The 25,170-nt window shown below is 43.3% G+C and overlaps 1 protein-coding gene across 1 annotated transcript; it reads left to right on the top strand.

The window, feature by feature from the left end:
• The first annotated feature begins 596 nt into the window (after positions 1-596).
• On the top strand, positions 597-22,780 carry Iho1 (interactor of HORMAD1 1). Its single transcript, XM_059267113.1, has 8 exons — positions 597-702; positions 2,413-2,478; positions 6,227-6,401; positions 11,554-11,717; positions 16,998-17,046; positions 17,451-17,538; positions 19,205-19,308; positions 20,853-22,780. The coding sequence occupies exons 2-8, from the start codon at positions 2,423-2,425 to the stop codon at positions 21,951-21,953; spliced, it is 1,737 nt and encodes a 578-aa protein (XP_059123096.1). The 5' UTR covers positions 597-702; positions 2,413-2,422; the 3' UTR covers positions 21,954-22,780.
• The last annotated feature ends 2,390 nt before the right edge of the window (positions 22,781-25,170 follow it).

Raw genomic sequence — 25,170 nt, 5'->3', positions numbered from 1 at the left:
GTGGGGTTTCCCCCTGGCACGCGTCTGTCGGCGGCGAAGCCTGACGTGTGCGCGTGTGGTGCGGGCGCCGGAGGTGAGGGCACGAGCGGCGCGGGCCGCGGGTGGGCGTGAGGAGTGGGGAGGGGTGGGAGGGCCCCTGGAAGCCTGGCCCGAGGCGCTCCTCCTCACGGCACCGAGGCTTCCTCCCTTCCGGGGAGACGAGTCAGGGAAGGGAATCGGAGCCCGCCGGACTTGTCCTCACTGTTGGAACAAACCCAACAGACAAAGCTTCCCATGGGAAGCACACAGGGAGTAAGGGTCCAGGAGCCTGGAGGGCCGCTTAAAACATGGCGTTCATTATACTTACTGGCAGGGAGTCGCGTGAAGGTCAGGGAGCAACTCGGAAGAATTGGGTCTCGCCTTCCGTCATGTGGGTCTTGGGGATCGAACCTGTGCTCTCGGGGTCGGCAGCGAGCACCTTTGCCCGCTGAGCTATCTCTTTAGCCCTTGGAGAGAGATTCTTTTTTTCTCTTGCTGTGTTTAATATGAAACAGGAGAATAGACAAAAAAAACTAAGTAAACTAGTGTATAAAACAACAGGGGTTAATTATGCTTAAATCAGAACTCTCTGCTCCAAGCTTTTCAGCTAATTGGAGGACTCCTCCAGACACCGACATGGCCGTAGCAACTTGAATTCAGCCCAGGAAAACGCTGGAAGCCAAGGTACAGGGTGGAGAGAGATTCTTGACCAGACACTATGAGAATTAACAATTCCTCCTGGCGATTATGTGGAAGAGGACCAGAAGTCTGAGGAAGAGCCTGGCTTTTTCTGCGTTAAAGGAGGGGAGGTGTGAGGGGATATAGAGGACATAGGACAGAGGGTGTGGAGGGAGGTGCTGGAAGGATTTGCAGAGCTGGGACAGGAGAATGGCAAATTCTAGGACAGCCTGAGCTCTATAGAGAGTTTCAGGTCTATCTCTTGTTAAGTAGTGGAACCCTACCCCCCCACACACACACACCCGGTCCCCCAAATTAAGCTGGAAGCCAGACGGTGGAGGCACAAGCCTTTAATCCCAGCACTTGGGAGGCAGAGGCAGGCAGAGTTCTAGGACAATCAGGGCTACATGGAGAAACCCTGTCTCGAAAAGAAAAAAAAAATCTCAGAGGAGTCAGTCTGATGGCTAGGACCACCTTCTCTTCACACACATTCTTTATTCATCCAGAGCTTTTCTTGTAGAGATAGTGGCTTCACTTTATTCTTTCATACTTTTACTAAAGATAGGTTGATAAATGAACAGGGAACCCTGCACTTGAAAGGTTCAAATCTGTGCATTTAAGGTGTCATTTACCTTGATGGATAGGCATATTGGAATGGCTTATCTTGTATTTTTTTTTTTTTTTTTTTTTGGTTTTTCGAGACACCCTCTGTGTAGCTTTGCGCCCTTCCTGGGACTCACTTGGTAGCCCAGGCTATCCTTGAACTCACAGAGATCCGCCTGGCTCTGCCTCCCGAGTGCTGGAATTAAAGGCGTGCGCCACCACCGCCCGGCTTATCTTGTATTCTTGTCTGGTAGAATCATTAAGGAAAGGGCTTTGGCTGTTCTGTGGAAAGTTAAAAGCTCATTTAGCTAACAGGAAACAAGTAAAAGCACAAAGGACAAGCTGAGGCTGAGGACATTAGCCCATGTGGGCCTTAGACATACTCAAGAGAATAATAAGAATATACCCTTGCCCTTTGTTGGAGACAGCCTCTAGGTAGGTAGTCCATAGTGCCCTTGAACTCTCTGTCCTCTGCCTTGGTTTCTCTAGTGCTGAAATTATGGATGTGCCCCACTACGATTGGCATTATCACAAGTTTTTCAAAATATATTTTATCTGTATGGATGTTTTGCCTACATATTTGTCTGTATACCACATGCATACAGTGCCTGAGGCGGCCAGAAGAGGGTGTCGGGGCCATCAGGACTCAAGTTAACAGATGGTTGTGATCTGCCAGCCATGTAGGTGCTAGGAATCAAACCTGGGTCCTTTGGAAAAGCAGCCAGTACTGTTAACCACTGAGCCATCCCTCCAGCCCCTATCACAGGGTAGCACTATGTAGCTCTAGCTGGCCTGGAATTCACTATGTAGATAAGGCTGGCTTCAAATTTACAGAGTTCTGCCAGACTCCCTATGAAGCTTAGGTTGCCATTAAACTTGTCCCAGTCTTCCTGCTTCCACCTCCTAGAGTTAAGATTACAGGTGTGTAACCAACACATCTGGCTCATTGTGCAATTTGATAGCAGGTAGGGTCTTACTTGGGGCACATTAAGTAGTGGAATTTTTCACCAGTTGGATCAGAACAGAACTGCTGAAATGTTCTTACATGTAATTAGTACATTTGGAAATGTTATACTGTATTAATGTTCTGGATATTTCTCTGTTCTCTAATAGAAGTATTAAAATGAATTTTAATGTCTGGAATATCAAAGAGATGCTCAGTATTCCCTCAGGCTCTGGGTAAGTTTCCTAGGTTTTTTTTGTTTTGTTTTGTTTTGTTTTGTTTTGATATTTAAGTCCTGTGGTTTTATTGATTTCCTAGGAAATCTCATTCCTATAGCTGGAGTGGCTGTTGAATAATGCTAGAGTTTCTATATTGCCTCTCTTTTTCTTCTCCTCCATTACTGCTATTACTTTTTATGCTTGTCCTTTTCCTCTCACTTATTTTCTGATTGGAAAAGTGATGTCAGTTTAGGGGAGATAGCCGAGGGTAAAGTGTTTGCCTGTCAAGTGTGAAGACTTGAGTTTGAATCCCCAAACCCATATAAAAAGTTGGGCACAGTGACATATGCCTGATATCCCATCCATGATGATTTGGGAGATAGAGACAGCTCTGGAAGCTCACAGGCTAGCCAGCTTGGTCTGTGTGGCAAAGTTCCAGTGAGAGACCTTGTCTCCAACAAAAGATGGAAGGCACCTAAGGACAAGCAAGCACCCAGTGTTGTCCTTTGATTTCCATACAGATGTTGTTCATACATGCACGCACCCATGCGCGCACCCACCCACCCACCCACCCACCCATAGTACACCTGCATCCACATGACTATGCATTTGAACATTTACACAGACACACCTGTAGATAGTATCAGTGCAGCTCTGTATATCAGCTCTGTATACAACATTCAGTCTTGGGACTGGATCTGTGAGAATCAGATATAGAGCCCCAAATCTTGAAACTGACCTGAATTAAGCAATGCTTTTGGAATAGAAAGAAATAAAATAAGTACAGTGTTCAATGTTTGTTTGTTTGTGTAATGTAATTTGTAGCTGCTCTGAAGAGAAGAGCCACTCCAGCTACCAGCAAGACCAGTGGGATACTGTGCATGCTGTGTCCACTGTCCACTGAGGATTTAGACTAGTGTCTACCAGGCAGCAATAAACCTACCTTTTCTAAACTGGAGGGAGGACTCTCTGAAAAGGGATTTAAATTGTTTTTTGCATGCCTTCATCACTGGATAGTTTCTTTTTTTCCTAACACTTTCCCAAAGAAACTTGCCAATTTGATTTAAAAAAAAAAAGAAAAACCTAGGGTCTGGAGTGATGGCTCCAGTTAAGAGCACTTACTGCTTTTGCAGAAGACCCAGGTTCATTTCCCAGTGCCCGTGTGGTGGTTTGCAGCCATCTATAACTCCAGTTCCAAGGGATCTGACACCCTTACCTCCTTGGGCACTAAATACATGGTACATGGTATATATACATACATGCAGGCACATCCACATAAAATTAAGTAAATATTATTTTAAAACCCACTCTTCTTTTTATTTCTCCAAAAGGGCTTGCTGTTTATATAAAGTAGAGAAAACTTTGTTTAATTCTGTCATTTCTATCATTGCTTTAAGGCACAATCCTATGTCAGGCTGGGCAGTGGTGTCTCATGCCTTTAATCCCAGCACTTGGGAGGCATAGGCAGATAGATCTCTTGAGTTCCAGCCCAGCCTGGTCTACAGAGTGAGTTCCAGGACAGCCAGGGCTATACAGAGAAACCCTGTCTTAAAAAAACCAAAAAAAAAAAAAAAAAGAAAAAGAAAAAGAAAAAAAAACTTTCAGAGATATAAGCATTTAGTCATAGTAAGGCTTAATTTGTAGTTAAATTTTTCTACATTTATTGTGGTGTGTGTGTGTGTGTGTGTGTGTGTGAGCATGCACATGCTATAGAATGTATGTAGAGATCAGAGGACATGTGGGAGTTAGTTCTTTCCACATGTGAGCCTCAGGGATTGAATTTAGGGGCAAGCACTTTTACCCACTGAGCCATCTTGCTGGCCCCATTTCTATGTTTGTCTAGACAGGGTTTTGAAATGCATGTGCAACTACCACTTGGCCCATTTCTAGTTTGGGTTTTTTTTTTTTGTTTTGTTTTTTTTGTTTGTTTGTTTTTTGAGACAAGGTTTCTCTGTGTAACAGCTCTGGCTATTCTGGAACTCACTTTGTAGACCAGGCTGGCCCTGAACTCACTGAGATACGCCTGTCTCTGCCTCCTGAATGCTGCCTCCAAGTGCATGGGCCACCACCCCCCGGCTGTGTTAAGGTCTTACATAGCACACGCTGCCTTTGAACTCCTTATGTTCCTGCCCCCATCTCCCAAGTGCCAGCATTACAGTAGGAATTGTAGGAGCCACCATACCAGGCTTGGTGGATGTTTTGTTTTGTTTTTGGAGACAGGGTTTCTCTGTGTAGCCTTGGTGCCTGTCCTGGATCTCGCTCTGTAGAACAGGCTGGCCTCGAACTCACAGAGATCCGCTTGGCTCTGCCTCCCCTCCCCCCCAGTGCTGGGATTAAAGGCATGTGCCACCACCGCCCGGCTTGTTTTGTTTTTGAGGCAGTTTCTATACATAGCCCTGGCAGTTCTGTAACTCACTATGTAGACCAGGCCAGCCTTTAACTCACAGAGATCTGCCTGCCTCTGCTTGTGAGTTTCTGGGATTAAAGGCTTGTAACAGAGTTAAAGCCACCCCCAGCTCAGGCTCTTGTGTTTGTATTGTTACAACTCCTTCTCTCTCCAGTCTTGTTCCCCTTCCTTCGCTTTTCAAATGTTAGGTTAAAAATATGTATTTTTATAGGTTTAAAAATTCACAAAAATGGCCAGGCAGTGGTGGCACACACCTTTGATCCCAGCACTCAGGAGGCAGAGCCAGGCGGATCTCTGTGAGTTCGAGGCCAACCTGGTCTACAGAGTGAGATCCTGGATAGGCACCAAAGTTACACAGAGAAACCCTGTCTTAGAAAAAAAAAAAAAAAATTCACAAAAATGATATGTAATAGAGTTCACTTTAAGTAAAGTTCTACTTTTTAAATTTATTTTTTTTGTGTGTTTGGGGGATGGTACACATGCTATGGTATGTGTATGAAATTCAGAGGAGATGATTCTCATCTCCTGCCTTTATGAGTTCCAGGTTGTCAGCTTACCAGGCTTGTGTGGCAAGTGCCTCTACCTGTTGAGCAGTCTTTCCCTAACAGTTTTTACATTTTTGTACTCAAAATTATTTTTGGCCAGGCATGATGGTGCATACTTTTAGTCCCTACACTTGGGAGTCAGAAGTAGGCGGATCTATGTGAGTTTGAGGCCAGCCTGGTCTACAAAACAAGTTCCAGATTGTCCAGGATTACACAGAGAAACGCTGTCTCAAAAAAACAATAAAACAACAACGAAATTATTTTTGTTTTGGTTTGCTTTGGTTTGGTTTTTTTTTTTTCGAGACAGGGTTTCTCTGTGTAACTTTGGTGCCTGTCCTGGATCTCACTCTGTAGACCAGGCTGGCCTCGAACTCACAGAGATCCGCCTGGCTCTGCCTCCCGAGTGCTGGGATTAAAGGCGTGCACCACTGCTGCCCGGCACAAATTCGTTTTTTTAAAAAGAAGTCCCTTAATCCCTAAAAGTTTTATAAACTTTCGTCTAAAAAAATAGTGTTATAGCTCAAAATGCTGTGATACCGGAATAGTTGTGTCCATCCTTTCTGTTGAATTTCCATTTGCTTGTTCTCCAGTTGGCAGAATCCAAATGTGGGCATTCATAATTTCCTTGTGGTTCTGTAGAGGTCATCGAGGCAGTGTAGAGAGCACTTAGAGGTCAACACAGACACACCCAGAGCTACAGAACAGAGAGACCCTGTCTCAACAGCAAAGCAAAATACTCTGAAGTAGTGGCTGTGAGTTATGATTTCATTTGTTCAGGATGTTTGTTTACTTAATGTTTCTTGCTTCATTTCAGGATCACTAAACCATCTAACTGGAATAGTAATCAGACTGATTGTTCTTCTCTCAGTGATTCCCAGTTCCTCTTTGGATCTCAGTTTTGTCCAGAAAATTCAGAGATTCTGTCCACATCCTTGGATGTTGGTGCCTACTCAAGACATCCAAAACAGACACAACAGAATTCTGTAGATGTGAGTCTGATTTCCAGCTAGTTAAATTTTTCTTTTTGATACAGAATCTTGCTGTGAAGGCCAGTCTAAACTTCATCCTCCTGTCTCAGCCTCCTGGTTATTGGGGTTATAGGTATAAGCCACCATCCTAACTGATTTCTGGAATTTCTCTGCATATATTTCATAGTTCTTATGGAGATAAGCTAAAAAGAGAATTATTCTATTGGAATATGAACATACCTTAGAATTGTACTCTGAAGATTTACTATCCTAAATGGATTAGTGCTTGATTGATGACATTTGGTTTGGTTTAGCTTGGTTTTTGAGTCAGGGTCTCACTATGTAGCCTTGGCTGTCCTGGAACCCTTTATATAGACCCGATTATATATATATCAAGGTATATAGCCTTGAATTAGAGATCTGCCTGCCTCCTCCTGAGTATTGGGATTAAAGCATCCACTACCATTCCCAGCTGATTCATGACTGACTTAATGAACCTAGAAATCTGAAATTTAAAACACTTCTATGGCCAGGCAGTGGTGACCCAACACTAGGGAGGCAGAGGCAGGCAGATCTCTGTTAGTTCAAGGCCTGCCTGGTCTACAAAGTAAGTTCTAGGACAGCCAGAGCTACTACACAGAGAAACCCTATCTTGAAAAAAAAAAAAAAAAAACCAAACAGAAACTACTTATATGTATAGTTTCTTTTATTGCCAAAACAACATAGAGTAGTGTCAATCCCTTGACCATTTGTTTTTTGGGAGAGGCAAATATTCATATTTCCTAGCCTAATCATATACTATTATGAAAATTCATAAGAAACAATGGCTTTTTTTTTTTTTTTTTTTTTTTTTTGGTTTTTTGAGACAGGGTTTCTCTGTGTAGCTTTGCGCCTTTCCTGGAACTCACTTGGTAGCCCAGGCTGGCCTCAAACTCACAGAGATCCGCCTGGCTCTGCCTCTGGAGTGCTGGGATTAAAGGCGCGCGCCATCACCACCCGGCTGAAACAGTGGCTTTTTAAGATGAATTTATTTGTTTGTTTTCTTAGACAAAGCCTAGAACTAACTATGTAGACCAGGCTGGCCATGAACTCACAGAGATCCGCCTGCCTCTTGCTTGAGAATCCTGGGATTCAAGGCATGCACCATCATACTTGACGCTTTTGTAATGAAGGGGGTTAGAACAATGACTCAGTGGGACAAGGGCTTGCTTATAGACTTGAAGACCTGAGTTAGAATTCCTAGAGCTCATGTAGAATTCAAGCTTGGCAGCACATATCTGTAACTTTGCACTCATTCAAGAAGATGGGAGAGAGAGACAGGAGTCCAGCTGTTGTGGCTACATTGCAAGACCCCCGAGCAGGACCACCACAGAGCCAATATGTGATGCAAAACACAAAGGGGTTTATGACAAACAAGCAAACCCGGGCCTGGTCAGCGTCCAACATCTGACACAGCAGGTGGAGGAGGACGGCCCTGAGCTCTCAGAATGAGGGGTTTTTAAAGGGAAAAACCACAAACAGGGTGGTACAAGCCTTGGCGGGTGAAGGTGTGTAACCTTTGAATTTACTAGTTGGGGGTTACAGTTTTCATTTTTGGGCAGGCCTGGACAAGTCCCAGGCTTTGTCCTTGAGCTGCCATGGAGACTATCTGGCTTCACACGTTCACGTTGACCCATGCATGTAGCTCGAAGTTGGTCAGTGGTCCCAGACAGTAAACAATTGACTGAACATTGAGTAGTCAGAGTACGTGCAGAAAGGGAGCTACTGCAAGGACTATGTCTTTTGTTCATGGCCCAGAAACTGCTTGCTCAAGTCTCAGGAAACTGAAATTGAGGCCTGATCTCTGAGAGAAGACTGAGCAGCCTGTTATGGCATCTACTCGGTCCTTGCACAAAAGGCCAGCTAGCCTGTCATATACAGCAGTGAAAAACAAAGACCAACTCTTCTTCCAACACCTGAGGTTGTCCTCTGACCTCCACACATGTGCCATGGCACACACATGCCCACAGTCACAGACACACACAAACACACAGACACACACACACACACACACACACACACACACGATTAAATAAGTAAAAATCAGCCCCTTGACTTAAAGAAAAGGAATAAAGTGACAAATTTTATTTTTTCAGTCTGTTGCTGGAACCTAGGGCCTAGTAGGGCAAGTGTTTTACCAATGAGCTATAGGCACAGCTCTCTAATTTTTTTTTTTTTTCCGGAGCTGAGGATCAAACCCAGGGCCTTGGTGCTTGCTAAGCAAGCGCTCTACCACTGAGCTAAATCCCCAACCCCCAGCTCTCTAATTTTTAAAACATTTATTCGTGGGGCTGGAGAGATGGCTCAGCAGTTGAGATCACTGGCTGCTCTTCCAGAGGACCCGGTTCAGTTCCCAGCATCCACATGGCAGCTCACAATTTTCTGTAACTCCAGTTCCAGGGGATCCAATACCTTCACACAAACATACATGCAGGCAAAACACCATAAAAAGAAATAATTAAAACATTTGTTCTTTGACAAATTCATATATGTATGATGTACTTTGGTTCCCATTATCTTCTCTCATCTGCTCCTCCATCCCAATAAATCCCTTCTTCCCAGCAAATTTCCCACTGCTTTCCTGTGTTGTTTTATGGCCCATTACAATTGCTTCTTATTGTGTCTTTGCTTCTGAGACAGTCTCATATTGTCTTGGCTAGCCTCAGACTCACTGAATAGCCAAACTAACTCTGTAGCCAAAGATGACCATGAACTTCTTTATTATTATTAATTTTACATGTATTTATTTATTTATTTTTTATTGTTTGGGCACAGAGGACACCTTGGTGGAGATGGTTCTGTCATTCTACTTTGTGAATTCCAGGAATGGAGCACAGGTTGGCAGGCTTGGTGGCAAGCATCTTTACCAGCTGAGCCATCTCCTAGGTGTGACTTTGAACTTTTGAACCTCCTGGCTTGCACCACTACTTAGTTATCTTTTTATGAAAACTAATTACATTTATTTATTTATTTGTGGAGGTTGAGTACTGTCTTACTCAATGTTCTATTGCTGTGAAGAGACACTATGACCAAGACAACTCTTATAAGAGAAAGCATCAACTGGGGGCTTGCTTTTAGTTTCAGAGATTTGATACATTATCATCATGGTGGGGAGAATGGCAGCATGCAGGCAGATGCTGGAACAGGAGCTGAGAGCTACATCCTGATTTGTAGGCAGGCTTTGTAAGCTTGGCATGGCTTTTGAAACCTCAAAGCCCAGCCTCAGTGACATACTTCTTCCAACAGGGCCACACCTCCTAAGCCTTCTAATCCTTTTAAATAGTGCCACTCCCTGGTGACTAAGCATTCAAATATATGAGCCTTTGTGGTCATTCTTATTCAAACAACCATAAGCACTGAAGTCAGAGAACTTGTGGAAATCAGGTCTCTCCCAAGTTCCCGGAAACAAATTTAGGTAGTCAGGCTTGGCAGCAGGTGCCTTTACCTAAACCATCTCCCCAGCCTATTAAAAATGGGATGAATTGTGCCAGGCATGGTGGTGCACACTTTAATCCCAGCATTTGAGAGGCAGAGGCACGTAGATCTCTGTGAGTTGGAAGCCAGCCTGGTCTTCAGAGTAAAGTTCAGGACAGCCAGGAACTACACAGTGAAACCTTGTTCAAAAAAGTCAAAATCGCTGGGCGGTGGTGGCGCACGCCTTTAATCCCAGCACTTGGGAGGCAGAGGCAGGCGGATCTCTGTGAGTTCGAGGCCAGCCTGGGCTACCAAGTGAGTTCCAGGAAAGGCGCAAAGCTACACAGAGAAACTCTGTCTCGTAAAACAAACAAACAAAAAAAAAAAAAAAAAAAAAAAAGTCAAAATCAGGACCTAGAGAGATGGCTCAGTGGTTAAGAGCACTGACTGTTCTTCCAGATAACTCTTGAGTTCAATTCCCAGGACCCACATGGCAGCTCACAACCAACTGTAATTCTAGTTCTAGGGGACTGGACACCCATGGCAAAACACCAATGCACATAAAATAAAAATAAATTCAAACAAACAAAGAAAAAAGCCAAAACCAAAAAATAATTGATGCTAGTGATATAAGGCATAAATTGACTTCCTGAATATTTAGAACACATTTTTCCTAAGAAATAAAGGAAATGGCTCTTCGTACTACAGCTTGTGCACTTTATAAGCCTTGTGGAAGTTATCAACAGATACTGAGTTCAACAGAAGCTAAAAATAGCTAAAAAATACATATTTTTTAAATTTTAAAAAATTTTTTTATTATTTTTTTTAGTGCCGAATGCCGTTTATTGAAGAAGGGAGGAGGTCGTAAATACAGGCTTACAGCACAATGGGAGAACCCCGAAGGGCAGAAGTTCACTACTGATGTTTTACAATCTTGCATCTAAGCTGTTAACGCCCATTATGCAGGATACACAGACAAGGAACTTCCCTTAAGCATTCAGGAGGGTGGAACCTGGCAGGGAATTAGCATAAAGAGGATATCAAGGTCAAGGTCAGCAAGCAAGGCAACAGTTACCCAAAACGGGGGCCAGGGACCTACAGGTCCCCACTTTTACTAAAAAATGAGCTTCTGACTTAGGTTTCGTGGGACGTCAGCAGGTCACCTTACCCCTCATGGAGACATCTGCCCAGGCCACACAGGCGTTCTGTCTTAGGTTGGTGAGCGCCCCCCCCCCCAGGCATTACCTGTCTCTGAATACTCATTACCATACAGGCTCAATCGTGAGCTAAAAATATATTAATGTGAAACTTTTTTTTTTTTTTTTTTTGAGACAGGGTTTCTCTGTGTAGCTTTTCACCTTTCCTGGAACTTGCTTTGTAGACCAGGCTGGCCTCGAACTCACAGAGATTCGCCTGCCTCTGCCTCCCAAGTGCTTTAATACCACTTCTCAGAGACAGAGTAAATCATTTTCTGTTTTTTCCTATAAATGTATTCAGTTGGTTTTGAACCATTTTAGCTAAAATTTTAATATTTCTGTGCTGATAAGGCAGAAATTGTATTAACTTAGTTTCTTTATTATAATTTCCTGGTAGATACAAATAATGGAGCTCTGTGCTTTATTTTCAACCATATGCTTGGTACTTAAATGCCATTAAATTCTGCATTGTACAGAAAAGAGTGTGTGGAATTTGATGTTGATTTTTTTTTTCCGTTTAACAGAATGAACCTAGTATTTTCACAAAATACCAGACAAAGCCCCAGTTGTTTGGAGGCGATACAAAGGATGAAGGCTTGTTTTCTCTTCCTTTGCCAGTTGGAAAATCAAAAGGACTCTTGAAACAGTTTGAGGAAAAAAAACAAAGGACAACGGACAAATGTGACAGGTACACACACCTTTTAAGAGGACGAGAAAGCTCATGTTTTCTGAAGAAAACAAATGTACTATCAATAATCAAATAATTCAATTTCAGCCAGGCGGTGGTGGCACATGCCTTTAACCCCTGCATTTGGGAGGCAGAGCCAGGCAGATCTCTGAGTTCAAGGCCAGCCTGGTCTACAGAGCAAGATCCAGGACAGGCACCAAAGTTACACAGAGAAACCGTGTCTCGGAAAAAAAAAATTTCAATTTCAGTATAATAGCATGTATTAGGGTTGTGCATAGGAAACAGAAACAGAATCAGTATTACACATACAGTGTGGGTATCAATGACAGAGAAAGATAAAGAATCTGATTTATTATGGAAATCCCGTAAATCTGTCATATGCAAGCTAGAGAACCAGGGAAGCCAGTGATGTAAGTATGAATCAGAGGGAGGGCCGTAGAAGGCAGGTGAGAGATGGCTGCTCATCAAGTCTTGAAGTTTGACCTAGGAGCTCCAGTGTTTGGGAGCAGAGAAACCAGATGTCACAACCCAGGAGGGGAGTCTTCCTTCTTTTGTCTCTGGTCAGGTCATCATTATTTTGGGTAATGTACCTGCACATTGATAAAGATTAACTTGGGTTTTTTTGTTTTAAGGGTATCATGTAGCCCGCCCACCCTATGTATATCAGCAGTAGTGCTTACTTAGCATGACAGGACTCTAGGCTTATTCTCTATCTCCATAAAATAAACAAACATTAAATGAAAAAAAAGGAGGACAACATTGGAAGCTGAATGTTGGGGTTCGCACCTGTAATCCCAGCTTTTAATTGGCAGAAGCAGGAGGGTCAGGAGTTAAAGGTCATCTTTGGCAACACAGTGAGTTCTATTTGCAGGTCAGTTTGGACCAACTACTGCAGACTTTATCTCCAAACAAAAATTGCAAAGCACTCTTGCTTTACTTTGCTTGTGTATTAGTTTCATTTTTGTTGCTGCCTATTATAAAATACCCAGACAAAAGCAACCTGAAGATGAAAGAGTTCACTGGGCTCACAAGTTCAGGTTACAGTCCGTCTTTGTAGAGAAGTCAAGACAGCAGGAACGTAAAGCAGCTGGTGGCAGCGCATCCCCAGTTGGAGAGCAGAGAAGAATGCATAAATGCATGTCCTCTTCCCTTCTTACACAGTCCAGGACCCACACCTAGAGAATGATGCTGCCCACTTTTAGGCTGAGTCTTCCCATGTCAATTAATGTAATCAAGACAATCACCAAGAAGCATACCCACAGACTATCTTAATCTGGATAATTCTTGCTGAGATTCCTTTCTCAGGTGATTCTACATTGTGTCAAGTTGACAATTAAAACTAGCCATCACAGTGTGTGTGTGTGTGTGTGTGTGTGTGTGTGTGTGTGTGTGTGTGTGTGTCTGTGTGTCCGTGTCTGTCTATGGAGACCAGAGGTGAGCTTCAGATGTTTTCCTTTATCATTCTCCACCTTTTTTCTTTTCCACGTAATTTTTTGTCTTGGTAAACTTTGATCTCATGGATTCATCTTACACTAGATAGCTAGCAAGTCCCAAGGATCTTGTTTCTGTCTCCCCAGCACTGGAATTAGAGACATGCATCACCATGCTTGACTTTATGTACATGCTGGGGCTCCAAACAGCAAATATTCTACCCACTAAGCTGTTTTCCCACCCACTCCGCCTTGGTTTTTGAGGCAAGGTCTCTCACCGGGACCTGCAGCTCACTAATTAGGCTAGCTTAGCTGGCTGTTGAGACCCTGCAATTAAAAGAGTATGGCCTAGCTTTTTACATGGGTGCTTGGGATAGATCTCAAGACCTCATGTTTACGTAGTAAGTACTTACCCACTGAGCTGATTTCCCAATACTCAAACTCTAGCCTTTTAATTTTTTCTAATATGCTTTTGTTTGTTTGAGACAGGACCTCACTGTATAGCCCAGACTGGCTTTAAATTTGTAGTGATCCTTCTGCCTTAGCTTCTCAAGTGCTGGGGTTATAGGCATGAGCCACTAACACTCAGCTAGTAATTCCTCTTTGCTTTCCTCAGTGTGACTTGTAGATTTGACTGTAGCTTTTTGTCTCTGGAAAACAAAAACTCTATTTAAAAAAATGCAAAATTCAACTAATATTATATTGCTTCTGCCTAAATTTCTGCCTGCTAATTTAATTTTTATCTTTCCAGATCATCTAGCATAGGATATTAGATGACATTTATTATTATTATTATTATTATTATTATTATTATTATTATTATTTTGGTTTTTTAAGACAAGATTTCTCTGTGTGGCCCCTGTCTGTCCTAGAATTCACTATGTAGACCAGGCTGGCCTCGAACTCACAGAGATCTGCCTGCCTCTGCTTCCTGAGTGCTAGGATTAAAGGCATGCACCACTATCATCACCAGGCTAGATGTGTCTGTGGTACATGATTTTTGTCTTGTGTAATGCTGGTAATTGAACATAGGGCTTCTCAAACATTAGGCAAATGACCACTGAATGATACTCTCAATCCAGTGTAATAGATGAATTCTTAAGTCCAAGTTTAAGACTTATTTTCTCACTTTTTTTAGATAGGGTCTCACTATATAGAGCAGGCTGACTTTGAAACTGCCAGGTATTCAACTACCTCTTCCACCCGTCCCCTCTCCCAGTGCAGGTACTAAAGGAATGAGTCACCATGCACAGCTGGATGTGGACAGAATTTCTTTTTCTTTTCTTTTTTTTCTTTGAGACAAGGTTTCTCTGTGTAGCCCTGGCTGTCCTGGAACTTGCTCTGGCCTTGAACTCACAGAGATCTGAGATCTGCCTGCTTCTGCTTCCCTAGTGCTGTTCTATATGAATTTTCTTATTCAGTTGATTAAGAAATAACCCCCTAGGATTATTAGGGGGGCTATTACTGCACTTCCCAAGGAGCTGGGTTCAATTCTCAGCACCAACATGGTCGTTCACAACCACCTGTAACTTCAGTTCCAGAGAACCTGATGTCCTCTTCTGGACTCTGGGGACACCAAGCACACACGTGATGTACATACATATATGTAGGCAAAGCACTCATACATGTAAAATACAAATTAAATTTAAGCCAGGCGTAATGGCATATTCCTTTATCTCAGCATTTGAGCAGAGGTAGGTAAATCTCTGTGAATTCAAGGCCTGGTTTCCAAATTTAGTTCCAGGACAGCCAGAGCTACATAGTGAACGGTCTTGAAAAAAATGAATGAAACAAAAATTTAAACCGGATGTAGTAGTGCATGTCTTCAGAAAGCAGAGGCAGGCAGATTATTAATGTTCAATACCAGGCTGGTCTACATAAAGTTCCAGGCCAATGAGGGCTACCTAATGAGACCTTATCTTAAAAGTGGAAAAGAAGCCCAGTGGTGGTGCACGCCTTTAATCCCAGCACTGAGGAGGCAGAGACAGGTGGGTCTCTGAGTTCAAGGCCAGCCTGGTCTACAGAGCAAGTTCCAGGATAGCCAGGGCTACACAGAAACCCTGTCATGGGTGGAGACGGGAGGGGGGGGGGAAGAAAAGAAATATATCTCTCAGCTGGGACCAACAAGATGGTGCTTCCTGCTAGGCCTAACAGTGAGCTGAGTTCAATCCCTAGAGCCCACATGGCAGAAAGAGAGAGCGGGCTCTTAAAAGTTGTCCTCTGACCTCCACACATACTGTACACACACACACACACACACACACACACACACACACACACACACACACATACACAACACACACACACACACACACACACACACACATAAATACACAAATGAGAAGAAAAGAAAGGATATCGGAAGCCAAGCATGGTGGTTTTTTCTCTAAATTCTCAGCATTTAGAAGGTTGAGGCAGGAGCATTACCAGGAATTGCAGGCAAGACTGGACTAATATGTAATCCTACGTTAAAAACACTGACTGAGGGACTGGAGAGAAGGCTCAGCAGCTAAGAGCATTTGCTGCTCTTGTAGAGGACCCAGGTTCAGTTCTCAGCACTCATGACAGCTCATGACTGTAACTCCACTTCCAGGGGATCTGGTGCTCTCTTCTGGCCTCCAATAAATATGTACTTACAGACTGCTCATGCACATAAAATTATAAATATTTAGAATAAAACCTGAAAATACATTGAATGGGTAAAGGAACTTGCTACAGAACCTGATGACTTGATTTTAATGCCTGGGACCCACAAGGTGAAAAGAAAGAACTAACGCTCACAAGTTGTTCTCTGACCCCCATGTCTACAATACACACATACACTCTAAATGAATGTAATAAAAAAGGCAGGGGGCCAGTTGGTGGCTAAGCCTCAACGGTAAAAATACTTATTGACAATCTGACTTTAATCCCCGGAATCTGTGGCTGAAGGAGAGCACCAGCTCCCTCAAGTTTTTCTCTAGCCTCCGCGTGGGTGCTGTGCATTTGTGTGCGCACACACACAAGAAATAAATGTAAATTTAAAATTTAAGAAATGCACAAAATGTGTAATTTAAAAAACTATTTGTGTGCATGGTTTTGTTTGCTTGTTATTTTGAAACACAGTCTCACTATATAGCTATGGTTGGCCAGGAGCTCTCTATGTAGGCTGGCCTTGAACTCACAGAAATCCACCTGCTTCTAAAATTAGGAAAAAGAACTGGAGACATGGCTCAGCACTAATTGCTCTTGTAGAGAACTTAGGTTTGGTTCTCAGCACCCACATGGTGGTTCACAAACATCCTTAACTCCAGTTCCAGAAGATCCAACAACCTCTTCTGACCTCCTTAGACATCAGGCATGCATATGGTGCTCAGAGACACACAATGCAGACAAAACACTCACACAAAATAAATAAATCTGGGCTGGATGGCTGAGATGGCTCAGAGGTTAAGAACACTGGCTGTTCTTCCAGAGGTCCTGAGTTCAATTCCCAGCACCCATATGGTGGCTCACAACCATCTGTAATGAGATCTGTCTCCCTCTTCTGGCCTGCAGGGATACATGCAAACAGAACACTGTATACATAATAAGTAAATAAATCTTTAAAAAATAATAAATAAATAAATCTAAAAAAATAGGAATAAAAGGAAAATAAAGAAGCAGCAGAATGTAAAGAAGAAAAATGTGATGATTTGCACATTGGAACTCAGTTGATTTTTGGCTGGATAACTGAGATTTCTCAGGTAGAGTTTCCAACTCTGATCAAGCAATGTTTTGATGCTAGATGAACACCTGCCATAATCAGATGTTATATGCTATTTCAATATGGCACAAAGATTTATTCTCCCCCTTTTTTTCTTAACTACAGTGAGATGCTGTACAACTTTGTTTCTCATTTTCAAGAAGTCATTCACAAGGTAAGTAGAGCTAAGTTGCAGCGAATTGGAGCATTGTGTATCTTAGGAATGGTAATCATTGTAGTGACGTCAGCAAATGTGGACTAGCAGCATGTTTACCATTTCATGATTCGATGACAAGACAACAGTTTGTGCTTTTTTTGTCTTTTTCTCTTTTTAAAATTTATATTTATTTCATGTGTTTGGGTGTTTTGCCTGCATATATGTTTGTACACCATGCATGTGCAGTGCCCTTGGAGGCCAGAAGAAGGCATTGTATCCCCTGGAATTAGAATTATAGACAGTTGTGAGCCACCATGTACTGGGAATCAAACCCTGGTCTTCTGGAAGAGCAGACAGTACTCCCAACCTGAGCCACTTCTCCAGTCCCCATGTGATTTCTTTCTTAATTTTGGGTTTCTTAGCTGCAGACATCTGTGGAAAAGTCTGAGGAACATCTCAGTTCAAGAAGCCAGTCTATTTTGGATTCTTTGGAGACTATAGCCAAGACAAGTGAGTGTCCCAGGTTTATTTTTGTTTGGTTCTATTTGTAAATTTTTGTTAGCCTCTTAAGGTTGATGTTAGCAGCAGAGGGCACTAGTGAGCCATGAGTGTGACCCTTCTGACCTTAGCCAGGTTCCCAGGGTGTGATTCTATACTGTTTAAGATGAGAGGATAGGTGTATAAAGTTGGGCCTAGATAGTGGACCCTACTGCTATGTGACAACACTTTTTTGTTTGTTTTTATTTTGTTTTGTTTTGTGACAGGGTATCTTTCTACATAGCCCTGGCTGACTTGGAACTTATTACCAGGCTGTCCTGGAACTCACAGAGATCTGCCTACCCCTGCTTCCCAGGTTCTGGGATTAAAGGCTTGTAAACCTTTGTGCTTTTTTTTTTTTTTTTTGAGAAAAGTCTGTGTAGGCCTGGCTGGTCTGGAACAGCTGAGTTATAAAAGTATATATTAGAGAACATCACTTAGATATTTCAGACTTTAGAATGTAGATGTATCCCCTATAACTAGAGTTACAGTTGTAAACCTCCACAATGTGTAAGTGCTGGGAATCGAACCCAGGTCCTCAGGAAGAGCAGGAGTGCTCTTAACCACTAAGCCATCTCTCCAGCCCATGCTAACATTTTTAATCCCATGGTGGCTTTTGTGTTGTACTACTCCTCTACTCAATAATCTTGCTGTCTTAGGGTGTGGTAGTTCTGCCAGCCTTCATACCTCATGCCTAAAATGAATCAGCAGCTTCCCTAGTCTCACATGGCTTGCCCGCTGTGCTGTCTATGGACATACTCCCCCTTAGGAGTTAGAAATATTCCAGTCACCTGTGTTCTTCTCATGCCTTGGTTTCAGTGAGAGTTGTTTTGTGGTGAATCAGTCCTGGTCTCAATGTCAGTTATAATGTGAGGTTTGTAAAATCCCCTCCCCCACCAATTAAGTGTTTTTACATGTAGATGAACGCCCTTATAAACAGTCAACGCACAATTCTCCTTAGCTAAATACTACTGTAGAATTTTCTAAGAAAAATAGATGATTATGCATCTGTACTTGTTTGCATTTTGTTTATTTTTTATTTTAAACTAATTCAAGTCAGCTTATTCAAATGCCAAGGGATGAATTACTCACGATTTACAAAAAATCAATGCCTTTGAGTAGCTCATAAAATAATTCCCATCTGTCTGAAAAGAAGCACTGTACTGTTTATCTACTGATTTCCAACCTTGGCTACACACAGGGCAACTGTCCATCTGTTTAGAGATGTTAGAACTAGAACTGTTGCCCTCATAAGAATTAGCAGTGCTGAGAACAGAGGCAAATGAGGCTGTTCCCTTGTACAATGTGATAGGGTGACTCAGTTGTCAGTGCTCCAGTCAAGCTTTCTATTGCCATGACAAAAGAAGAGGTAAAGGAGTGCTAGGTGGTGGCACACACCTTTAGTCCCAGCACTCGGGAAGCAGAGGCAGGAGGCTGTCTCTGAACCTGAGTCGAGCCTGGTTACAGAGTAAGTTCGCTGCCCAGCTTGTCATTTGTTTATTATTTATTGTTTATTTTTCTTTCTGCATCAGGCATTTCACACAAAGTATTTTATATAATCCTGAAAGGTATAGGTGCTTCTCTTTGTACTTATGGGAAAACAATTTATTAGGAAAAACTGTCCTTGTTTTGTATTTAGTTCAAGAGACTGCACAGGTCCAGCGTGACTTGATGTTTGAGGCAGTACGAGACAAAGGCAATATGGAACAGGCCATCCTTGAGATACAGAAGAGATTTGAAACTGTAAGTATAAATGCAAGCTCTTGCTTTGCCTTGCCTTGTTATCCAGGCTTATCTTGAGGTACTGCACCCAAGTGATCTTGCCCCAGCCTTCCGAGTAGCTGAGGCTAAAGATACATGCTATGCCTGGTGTGCTTTTGACTTTGTCTCTAAGACCAAGAGAGACACTTAGTGTGTGAGAAATTTTCATCCAAGACCAGAAACCAGGATGGTTCTTTTTAGTAAGTCAGGATACAGCCTACCCTCGGGATTCCCTGGCAACATGTGTACTCAGGCCTTGCTCACAGTGTAGCTATGCTTACTCTGTGAGAGACAAGCTAATAGGTTTTCTGTCCCCTGACAATAGGTTTCTCTGCCAACATAATAAGCCAAGCTGGGAGGTGGTGGCACAGGCCTTTAATCCCAGCACTTGGGAGGCAGAGGCAGGCGGATCTCTGTGAATTCAAGGCCAGCCTGGTCTATAAAGCGAGTTCCAGGACAGCCAGAGAACTGTTACACAGAGAAACCCTGTCTTGAAAAATAAAACAAACAAACAAACACAGTAAGCCAGATCAAGTCGAACTGAAAAAGTATAACAGGTTTATTTGAGCAAAGAACCAGAGAAGACATACCCTGGAACTAAAGCAGGGGATTATATAGTTTGTAGGTGCAGGGTGATGATGTGTTCGCCACAAGCTGCTCTAGTATGGTCTAGGCGGGGGTCTTGGGCTGCTATCAGCAACAGCAGAGGAAGTTGCAATAGTTACCAAGAATGTGGAACAGGGCTTTTGGCCCTTTTTCTTTGTTGGAGATTCTCTGAGAGGGCAGGGTTTGGAGAGAGAAAATGGGACTTTCTGGATCAAGCAGGAGTAAGGTGGAGGTTCCAACCAAACACAAAACTTGGTCCACTGTTTGGTTCTCTTAGTTTTTTGTTTTTATATTTTGAGACAGGGTCTCTCTCCTGTAGCTCAGGCTGTTTAGAAGCTACTATGTAGCTCAAGCTAGCCTCAGATTCAGCTAATCCTCTTTTTAGTTTATATTTTAAAATTAACTTGTTTTATTTTTTTTATATATAAGTGCTTTGCCTACATATATGTCTCTGTACTGTGTTTGTGCCTTGTTCTCATGGAAGTCAGAAGAGGGCATTAGATCCCCTGGAACTGGAGTTAGAGATGGTTGTAAGCCATCATGTGGGTGCTGGGAACTGAACCTGGGTCCTCTTGCAGAGTGCTTTTAACCTGTGCTCTAAATCACTGAACCATCTTTCCAGCCCCATCATGCTAGTCCTTTTGACTCTAAGTGCTGGGATTAGGGTATGAGCTCCCATACCCACATCTGCTCTGCTGTCACTTTTTTTGTTTTGTTTTGTTTTTTGAGACAGGGTTTCTCTGTAGCTTTGCGCCTTTCCTGGAACTCACTTGGTAGCCCAGGCTGGGCTCGAACTCACAGAGATCCGCCTGGCTCTGCCTCCCGAGTGCTGGGATTAAAGGCGTGCGCCTCCACCGCCCGGCTCTGCTGTCACATTTTATTGTGACCGTCACTCTCCTTTTTCTCACTTCCTTTCCCAGAGACAAACTGAGTTTATGGAGATGAAATCCAACCTGAAGAACCTTGAAGTTTTAGTTGCCCAGCAGAGTAAGGACTTCCAGCAGCTTTGTGAGAAGCTGGGCCAGTTCAGTGTGCCTGGTGTAGAAGAGCTGAAAAAACTCATCTCTGCACCTCAGGTAGCTGGGCGTCTGAAAGACAGCACCTCCCAGACCTCACCAGCTCAGGCCCAGAGCCTTCATTTTACCAGGCAGGAAAAATACACCTCTGAGGAGCCAGCTGCTCAGCAGGCCCAGATGTCTCCTGCAGGGAATCCCAGTAGGAGTTCCCAGAGGCCTAGGGAGTTTGGCATCTTGGATGAAGGAGCAGAGAGTGATGTTTTTCAAAAGGCTGCATTGCCAACAGATGGGCTCCATAGAGGAAATGAGCGTTTGAAGAACAAGACCATGCAGACTTACTGCAAGAACTGGGTTATCACCACCAGAAGCCTCAGTAACCACTGCTCTAGCCTCCCAAGCCAGAAGGCTGGCAGTGACCAGGAACTAACTGCCCAAGAAGCCTCACAGCTGGACTTAAATAAGTTTGAATCCCGAGTGAAGAATGTCTGCCCCAAATATGAAGCCCAAAGCATGTGTTCTGACTCGTTTGAACAGTCAGCAACTGAGCAGAAAGGCAGGACCCGAGGAAAGGGGAGGAAAGGCAAGAAGCAGCAACCCAGGAAATCACAGAGAGGCAGGCTTCTAGCTAGGAAGCGAGAACAAACCCCAAGGAAGGCCTGTGCTTTCATCTCTAAGCATGCAAGTCCCCAGTCTCCAGTTTCTAGCCTACAGGGGCCCCTCATCAGTTGGCGGGCTCCAAGAAGCTCCACAAAGTCAGCCCGTCATATTCTGGGAGGAAGAGTAAGGACCAGTAAGACAGCAAGGGAAGCACACGGGGGAACCCTGCAGTCTACCCAGCGCTCCTCCCCGGACCAGGAGTGCTTATCCAGCAGTTCCCAGGGGGATCAGCAGATAAATTGGTTCAGTGACCTCAGCCTTGAAAACCCAGAGCCTCATCTCTGTAAGAAGGGAGGGAAGAATTTGCTCTGTGATCCTGATTTTGACAGCAGTGATGATAACTTCTAAAGCTGCCAACAGTGACTTCAGCTGATGGTTCGTTGATCTCAGAAAGACAAAGTATGGAACATTTGGACTGGGCAGTAGCATACAGTATCTGAAGCTGGCTTATCCAGCCTCAGAGTCAGAGGCCCTGGCTGATGGTGGTCACTAGGAGGTGGGTGAGAATCCAGTATTATGGGCCACTCATGACAAGGATATAGAAGTAAGTACATCCTTAGTTAAGAGAAAGAAATGTGTGGAGACAGTGAGAAGCTGACAAGCTCAGTTAGTTAGCTGTGGTGAGGCATCAGGAAGGCAGTTGTGTGTCTCTGGTGAAAGGAAGGGGCCTAGCTTCCTTATGAATACAATCTAGAAGAACTCTCAGAATTCTCGTGGCTGCATGACTAGCTCTTGAAACAGTCCCTACACCTGATGGATACCTTTCCGAACCTCAGAATTTTATTATTATTTTTCAATCTAGTTATACTGTCAAAGAGTTTTGTCTTTTGCATAAGAGGACATATTACAGGACACACTATTAGACAGGAGTTCATTGTGTAGGCTTGGCTGGCCTTGTATTTACAATCCTCCTGCCTCAGCCTCCAGTGCAGGTACTACAAGCATGTCTCAATTCTCAGCTGTAAATCAGTCTACTTAAGAACAGAGTGTTAGCTGGGCAGTGGTGGAGCACTTTAATTTCAGCACTTGGGAGGCAGAGGCAGGTGGATCTCTGTGAGTTCAAGGCCAGCCTTATCTGGTCTACAGTGCTAGTTCCAGGACAGCCAAGGCTACACAGGGAAACCCCGTCTTGATAAAACCAAAACCAAAAATGGAACAAAAAAAAAAAAAAAAAAAAAAAAGGAGATGCCTGTGACAGTTGGACATGGTGGTTTATAACCTGTAATCCCAACATTCAGGAAGCAGAGACCAGAATTGCTTCAGATTTGAGGCTAGCCTGGTTTACATAGGGTGTTCTAGACCCATTATGGCTACATTATGAGATCCAGGAGTGGGGGTGGGGGTGGGGGCTGACTTTGAGAGGTGATATAGACCAAACTTCATAGCACTGGGACTCCTAAGCCAAGTGAGTGTATTATTTTTTCCCTGGCTGTTTTTCTCCGTTCAGTTTTTCAATTACTTTTGTCGTTGTTATTTGTTACTAAGTCACACATAACCCATACTGGCTAGCCTCAAACTCATTATTGTAACCAAAGGTGACCTTGAACTACTTCTGATCCTCTTGCCTCTACACCTGGCTTCAATCACTTTTTTTTTTTTCCTTCCTAGGGTTCAAACCTAGGACCTTGTGCATTGTATGGAAGTATTTTACCACCAAACTATAGCCCTTCAATCACTCTTTTGAACTAACTGGTCTTTGTTTTTTGTTTTTTTTTTTTTTTTTTTTGGTTTTTCGAGACAGGGTTTCTCTGTGTAGTTTTGCGCCTTTCCTGAGACTCACTTGGTAGCCTAGGCTGGCCTCGAACTCACAGAGATCCGCCTGCCTCTGCCTCCCGAGTGCTGGGATTAAAGGCGTGCGCCACCACCGCCCGGCTAACTGGTCTTTGTTTAAAAATGACATAATAATATCTAATACCTAGTATGCTAATTAAAAATAAATTGGGCTGGAAAGATGGCTTGGCAGTTAAAAGTATATACTCTTGCCAAGGAGCAGAGTTCTGTGCCCAGCACCTACAAAAGGCAGCTCACAACTGCCTGACTCCAACTCCAGGTCATCTGATGCCCTCTTCTGTCTTCCTTGGGCACCTACACACACACACACACACACACACACACACACACACACACACACACACACCTACCTACACCTGTTGTTTACACACAGAGAGACACACACATACACATTACGAAGAATCAATCTTTCTTGAGATTTGTCAGGCTATCCTATAACTCAGAGATCTGCCTACCTCTGCCCCTAGAGTGATGGGATTAAAAGTGTGCACCACCAAGCCTGGCAAAATTAAACTTTTTAGAAAAATAATTCAAAAAACATCTCAGGGTCCCAAATTTCCCACAGAGTTCTAAATAAAATGCAAAAACAAGACCAAAATAATCAAAACTAATATATTTGTAGACCTTCCTATATTGTTAGAAAGCAGTAGACTTTTTTTTTTTTTTTTTAAATTTCAAGACAGGGTTTCTCTGTATAGCCTGTGTCCTGGAACTTGCTCTGTAGACCAGGCTAGCCTCAAATTTATAGTGATCTGCCTGCCCCTGCCTCCCAAGCGCTGAGATTAATGGCGTGGGCACCGACCCCTGGCCAAGCAATAGGCTTTTATATTAGACTTTGACATCATTTATATCTTGTTGATGGTTTTTGTTATTTTTGTTTTTGAAGACACTGATTACATGGAATTCATTATAAAGTCCAGACTAGGCTCAAACTCATGGCAATCCCCTTTCTTCAGCCTCTCAAATACTGGGGTTATAGGCATAAAACACCATGACTAACTTTGAAATTTTTTTTTTTTTTTTTTTGGTTTTTCGAGACAGGGTTTCTCTGTGTAGCTTTGCGCCTTTCCTGGAACTCACTTGGTAGCCCAGGCTGGCCTCGAACTCACAGAGATCCGCCTGGCTCTGCCTCCCGAGTGCTGGGATTAAAGGCGTGGGCCACCACCGCCCGGCTGAAATTTTTTAATTTTTGCAACACATACATATTTCTTTGTAATTAAAAAAAACACTAAAACCAAAAATGGGCTGGAAGATGGCTCAGCAATTAAAGCACTTGCCATACAAAAGTTCAGATCCCTAGAAATCCACATAAAAATGCTGTGTAGGTGAGTCAGCCCATCTGTAATTCCAGCCTTGGAAGGTGGAGACAGAACAAGCTGGCTAACAAAACTAGCCGTATCTGTGAGTTCTGTTTAAGAGATCCTACCTCAATAAATAGGTGATTGATTGAGGATGACTCCTAAAATCAACTTCAGCTTCCACATGCATGTACACCCACACCCACATGTGCAAAGTGGAAAAAGAAAAACAACAAACAACAACTAAACCTCTGGGTGTGGTGGCACATGATTGTAATTCACGGGGGTTGGGACAATAGGACCCAGGGTCAATGCCAGCCCAGGCTACACAGTGATACTGCATCTCACAAGAGAGAGGGGGGCAGGGGGAGAGGAAGAAGGGGAGGAGAAGAGAAGGGAAGGCAGGAAGGAACAGAAAAGGGGTAGTGAAGGAAGTCAGTTGGGGAGAAGCTTCATGGAATGAGTGGTTTCCTGGA

The sequence above is a fragment of the Peromyscus eremicus genome, chromosome 7 (genome assembly GCF_949786415.1).
Source record: "Peromyscus eremicus chromosome 7, PerEre_H2_v1, whole genome shotgun sequence".
Lineage (NCBI taxonomy): Eukaryota > Metazoa > Chordata > Mammalia > Rodentia > Cricetidae > Peromyscus > Peromyscus eremicus.
The sequence above is the reverse complement of the archived record's forward strand: the minus strand, read 5'-3'. Positions and strand labels throughout refer to the sequence as shown.

Excerpts from the sequence above, each read along its gene's own strand:
- Iho1 (XM_059267113.1), top strand. The coding sequence starts at position 2,423 with ATGAATTTTAATGTCTGGAATATCAAAGAGATGCTCAGTATTCCCTCA. Across the intron at positions 17,047-17,450 it reads TTCAAGAAGTCATTCACAAG|CTGCAGACATCTGTGGAAAA; the intron begins GTAAGTAGAGCT and ends TGGGTTTCTTAG. Across the intron at positions 19,309-20,852 it reads TACAGAAGAGATTTGAAACT|AGACAAACTGAGTTTATGGA; the intron begins GTAAGTATAAAT and ends TTCCTTTCCCAG.